The sequence below is a fragment of the Dipteris shenzhenensis genome, chromosome 22, assembly GCF_047967505.1.
Source record: "Dipteris shenzhenensis isolate YYH24624 ecotype China chromosome 22, Dip_SZ_1.0, whole genome shotgun sequence".
NCBI classification, from domain to species: domain Eukaryota; kingdom Viridiplantae; phylum Streptophyta; class Polypodiopsida; order Gleicheniales; family Dipteridaceae; genus Dipteris; species Dipteris shenzhenensis.
This window is the reverse complement of record NC_141617.1, coordinates 31,206,171-31,211,829: the sequence shown is the minus strand read 5'-3', so window position 1 is coordinate 31,211,829 and position 5,659 is coordinate 31,206,171. Positions and strand designations below refer to the sequence as shown.

Below are 5,659 nucleotides of genomic sequence, written 5' to 3'. Positions count from 1 at the left end.
TCATACACCAACATATGGCCAGATGTTGATGAGCTGACCAATGAAAACATAACTCCGCATTAACCTTCTCATTGTCTCTTTAAATCAAGCCACAAAAGGAAGTAGTTCACATAGCTTTTTAATGCATCAGGCCTCGAAAAGTTCAAGCCAAGAGAAGAGAAAACCTAAATGAGTCACAACAGAAAAAAGAACCATTGTGCACATGACCTAGCCATAATACCATGCTGGAAAGACATCCAGCCCAACTGTTCACCAATATATATTTTACTGCTTTTGATGGCAACAGCTTGTGCACCCATAATACTGTGTGGGAAAGACATGAAAGACATCTAGGCCTAATACACTTTTAAAAAGACATGAAGGACATCTAGGACCAACTGTTCACCCAATATCTAACTGCTTTTGATGGCACCAAAACAGCATGAGGTAGTTAAGAAATCTCCCTTTTCATGGCTCATTTGCAAACCATGAAAAACAATAATTCGTATTAATCTGTACAAAAGGCTTATCCAACCACAGAGGTCAATCATGTTAGTGAAAGATTTTCCATGGATCTGAGGCAACCCGTACACACATTAATCGTAGGCTACCACGCCACTAAGCCTGATGTATCATAACCTAGAGCAATATCATGGATTTTCCATTGACCCCTCAAAAAGTGATCACAGCCGAAGCCCCTTTACTTGAGAGACTAATGGAAAGCTCAGTCTTTGATTAGTCTTGCCTATACTGCTTGGATTGGAATTAATGGCTCTATCATTTGACTTCAAGGGACTAACGCTACAAAGTGGTTTATGAGGTGGCGTTACTTGGCTTGAAGACTTCAAACAAATCTGATTTTCCATTGAGCTTAAAGGGCCAAGTGAACCAATAGTGGAATTACGCCGAACGCGAGCTCGAAGACATGCCAATTTGCTCCCCCGTTGTTTATGACAGTCTGGCAGTGATATAACTTGCAAACTTTCTTCGGTGTACCTTTCGACTGGTGCTCCACTTGGATCCTGACACATTTGCAGTTCAACAACATATTGTTCATACATCACCAATGTTTCAATGTACTGTTACACGAGTCAAAGAACAAGCTGAGAAAGACGACCTGAACAAAAAAGGTGGAATTGAAGTATAAGAAATTAGAAATGCAATTACAAATTGAAATAAAAGTGAGTATTAGTATTATTTTAGAGATCCAGATTATCAGGCATTGGATTTTTTCAGCGCAAACAGACTTCCTTCTTTCATTTTATGAACCCGCCCAACATTCAAATAACAGAGTAGTCTTGGGGCCCTCTAAACCATGAGTTCATTGAACAGAAGACTTACCCCTAGCATTAAAAAAGTGAAATCATGCTTCATCTCCGATATCTGCAGCTCAATCTCTCTCCTGAGCTCTGCAAGTGTGGCCGTTTGTTTAATTTTGATGATAGTAATCAGCTTTCCGGATGTGTCACGGGACGTCTCCCATTTTACATATATTTCACACATGTCTGACTCTCTCTCAGTAACCTGTTGATTCTCCTTCCTACTTGCAGTGAAGGTAACACTAGGGAGAGGAGAAGAACCCCCAAAGCTGAGTCTTCTGGGAGACTTGGATTTCTGGGCAGTTAAAGAGGTCGATGAGGGACAAGAAAAAGATGAAATTCTGCAGGGAGGAGTATTTTCCAACATTAAGTGCTTTGGTGTGGATAAAGCAGAAGAAAGTGCAGAAGCCATTCCACAGGGAGGTGTATTTTCCAAGGTTGAATGCTTTGGTGTGGACAAAGGACAAGAAAGAGAAGAGGCTGTTCCACAGGGAGGTGTGTTTTCCAGCAGTGAATGCTTTGGCTTGGCAGGTGTATTACGCATAGGACTGCAGTCCATGTCTCTTATCATTTCAGTTGAGGAAAGATCTGTAGAGACAGGTGAGGCATTTAAAGCTCTGGAAGGTTTTGCAGCAAACCCCATAGATGTTTCACTATGGTGATCCTTTAGCAACGCAGAAGGACAAATGCCAACTGAGGGAGGATCTTCTGATATCTGATTTAAATCCGATCCGGTCCCAAAACACTTACTTTGAACAGCCTCACTAGCTGGCTTATGAGTGTTTGCAGCAAGTTCCCTGCGGTTTCCGCAAAGCAGGAAAATGTTTTCAATTCGTGATCTACGAGAAGCAACATTCAAAGCGTCTGGTTTTCCCTCATCACTATTGCTGGACTGAGCAACATTCGAAGCGTCTGGTTTTCCCTCATCATTATTTCTGGACCCCAGGTTTACCGTTTCAGTTCCAGATACTGGACACTTATCCAATCTTCCTTTCTCTAATCTTCCTTTCTCTTCTTCTTTCCTGGCTGAGATGCTCTCAGCGCTTTCTGGACCTTTCACAATTGTTTGACTATGCAAATCTGCTATACCTTCAGGGGCACGCATTTCTGAAAGCCACCTATAACTAGTCAATTCCTTTTTTACTGCCTCACTTTGGTGTTTGTCCTCTTCAATTTTCTTCCCATGAAGCCAAGTTGCCCCAGTCTGCAATTTCTTATAATCAACTTCATCTCCTGACATTCTCTCGTCTTCCTCCTCAGATTCTTCAGGTATTATGGGCAGCCATCGAGACCTGTCAAACAATCCATGCTCAAATGCATTGAAATCACTTTTGAAATGTCCAGAATATCCCTGGGAATCCAAATTCTCTGCAGCCTCAGGAGGCTGGAAAACATAATTGTCAGATAGCTCTGACACAAGAGAGCAATCCACAGATGGAGAGTCATCAAATATACCCATTTTTGACTTAAGAAAAGAGGAATCTTCAGGTTTTCTGGTAGCCATATACTCAACATTCTGAAGGCCATGAGAATTCGCATCAGGTGTACAACCGGCCACAGCATCATTAGGTAGCCTGATAGCCATATTTTCAGATTTCTGAAAGCCACATGAAGTCCCATTAACTCTTTCCACAGATAAAGCATCTTGATGCGGCTGATGATCACAAGGGTTCCCTGTGGCCTGTATCCTGAATTCATCAACCACCTCATTTTCGTGTTTCTCTTCCTTCTTTCTGTCAACTCTGAGACTGCCAGCAAGTGCAATAAAAGAAGGGAGCTGATTACATTTTTTTTCAACCTGTTGATTTAGGAATTCTAAGTCTTCATTCAATGGCATTATCATTGCCCTCAAGTTGTTAAACGCCTCCCTAGATTCATTACTAACATCATCCTCTGTTCTATAAGCAGTGTTGGTCTCCGAAATAATCTGTTCATGAGAACTCTTAAGGAAATGTCCCACAGCTGTCTCAATTTCCTCCATTCGAGTTTGCATGAAGTCAATCTGCTTCTGTTGCTCTATAACCTTTTCTTCTAGCCTCCTCTTTCCAGACTCTATGAAGTCATCCACAATCTTCTGGCAATCTTCTAATCTTCTTTCAATATCAAGTCTTAAGGCCTCGTCATAATTTTTGAAGTGTGTTTCACATTTCTCTGTGTGCTCTTCCTGCAAACTACCTAACATCTTCCTTAAATCTATTAAATCCTGTTCCTTTTGCATCAACTGTTTGTAAGTTTCCTCTTTCTCCCGGTCTTTGTTTCGATTCTCTGCTTGAAGTTTAGCTATGTAGCTATCCATGGCACGTATCCTGACCTCCAGATTTGATGGATCTATTTCGCCACAGCTTGTTGATTTGTCTTTTGCTGGGGACACTGGTAAACGGACTATGCATTTAGCCTTTGATCCGTATTCCAGTGTTCCGATAGTTTTATGAATGTCTCGAGGGTCTGGACTAGCACATAATATCATCAAAATCTTGGCCCCATCATCCTCAAAGGAGTCCTGCCATGCTCAGAAGCCACACAAAATTCATAAGCAATTGCAAGTCATTCAAGCCCTAGCAGTCACCCGAGGAAAAAAATAATAATCTAAACCGCTTACCTGCAGAAGCATTGTGAGTTTACTATCTCGAAATGGAATGTATGAATCACCATTAGCAATAGCCTCCACAACCCTTTTCAATGCTACATTGCCCTGATTAATCTTACCGGTCTGTGGGGGTTTTTACAAAAAGGAGAAAATGAGCTGTTGTGAGCTTCCGAAAGTAAGACAAATGGATGGGGTAAGATAGTACTCTTCAAATGCTACATTTGTGAGCTTCCCAGAATAAGACAAATGGATTGAGTACGATAGACGGGCAAAGCACCTGCAACTTCGACTCTATCCCCACCCCCGCTTGCTCAAGATTCTCAGAACCTGCCATATCGACAAGAACCAGTCTACCTCCGACTGCTGGCACATCCAGCATTACCTGCCAACCTTCTTCGTTAGGAATAGAAATAGCAAGCGCTCTCTCTCTCTCTCTCTCAATTCTATTGAAAGGAGAATCAAATTGAGGAGTCGTCACCATGCAATGGCTACGCGAGCTTCTGTCGTTGCATAAAGTGCTCTTTACTACACGCTTTTTCTCCACTTTCGCAATCTCCTTGGAGATCTTTTCTGCGTCAGCGCCCGAGATTGAGACAGCATTTTTCGCTTTCTTGCCCATGATTTCCAGCCTAACCTGGTACAGATGCAAGCCATTTAGAACAAAACCAAGAAAGGTGTTGTTGGGCTTAATTGGGCATGACGGAGTTTAACAATGCTACAAGGCCAAGTACCCGGCACGCGTTCGGCTTTGTCCAATGTCCGTTAGGATACGTGGCCAACAAGTCGAAAATCTCCTCATTGTAAATTTCCAATATCGTCACGTTCACCCTGATCCTTCCCACGGAAAATCCTGGAGATGCATTGGCACATTTAGCATCTTCCCTTCCACCACTCTCACTTAGTATGTTTTGAAGCGCACGATAGGCGATCCCAGGCTCATTCGCTGATCCAAACATCGTATGACTCTTTCCCGCCCCTGTTGGTCCATACATCATTATAGTGCATCTACCTCCCAGCTTAACAGATTCTATTCGGCTCTCCACGTACTTCTTGTAGAAATTCTGCAGGTCTTCGCTCCCTGCAAGAGAGACCCCATCCAGACCAAACTCACGATAGCCTTGCTCTGTTCTCACTCTCACAGTGTGACCGTTTTCCAGCACCTGAAGCGCCGAAGCCTTGTCCGGGCCGTCAGGGTGCTCACGGAGGCGACCCACAACTTCAACAGGATGGTCAGAAGAAGGCAAAGGCGGGGCGGAAGTAGAGGGGGGGGCAGAAGCGAGGCGGTGAGAGAGGGAAGAGGAGGCGGACTTGAGCTTGGGGGTGGTGGGGGTGCGAGAGGAGGAATGGTGGCTTTGAGGGGTGGAGGAGGACAAAGCAGAGCGAGGGGGAGCAGGGGAAGGAGCCATAGTTGGTAGTTGGATTGGATGAAGCTCTTGTGCTGTTTTCGAAGCAGGGAAGGCTATGGAGATGGAGCTTGAGCTTGAAGGCAATGGAGACGGAGATGGAGATGGAGATGGCGAGCAGGAGCTTGAATGGAGGCGATGGCGATGGCGAGCTTCAAGTTTCTTCTTCTTGTTGTTGTAGTAGTTGTTGTTGGAGGTGGTGGTGTTCCTTTGTTTTAGTTTGTTGTACAAAATTCGGAAATATGAATGAAGCGAACGTTGCTCAAGAAAAGACCACCCAAATAGCCGTTAGAGGACTCCCTCCCTATATCACGGAAGGAAGGTGTAGAGAATCGAAAGGAGGACACTTGGCTACCCGGTGACCGACCGTA

General features: G+C 43.9%; 1 protein-coding gene across 1 annotated transcript; it reads right to left on the bottom strand.

The window, feature by feature from the left end:
* Positions 1-660: 660 nt before the first annotated feature.
* Positions 661-5,433, bottom strand: LOC147887997 (uncharacterized). The gene is made up of 6 exons (XM_087393419.1): positions 4,617-5,433; positions 4,364-4,519; positions 4,163-4,267; positions 3,898-4,008; positions 1,321-3,798; positions 661-1,001 (listed from the first exon to the last, which is right to left on the bottom strand). The coding sequence occupies exons 1-6, from the start codon at positions 5,289-5,291 to the stop codon at positions 663-665; spliced, it is 3,864 nt and encodes a 1,287-aa protein (XP_087249545.1). The 5' UTR covers positions 5,292-5,433; the 3' UTR covers positions 661-662.
* Between the last annotated feature and the right edge of the window lie 226 nt (positions 5,434-5,659).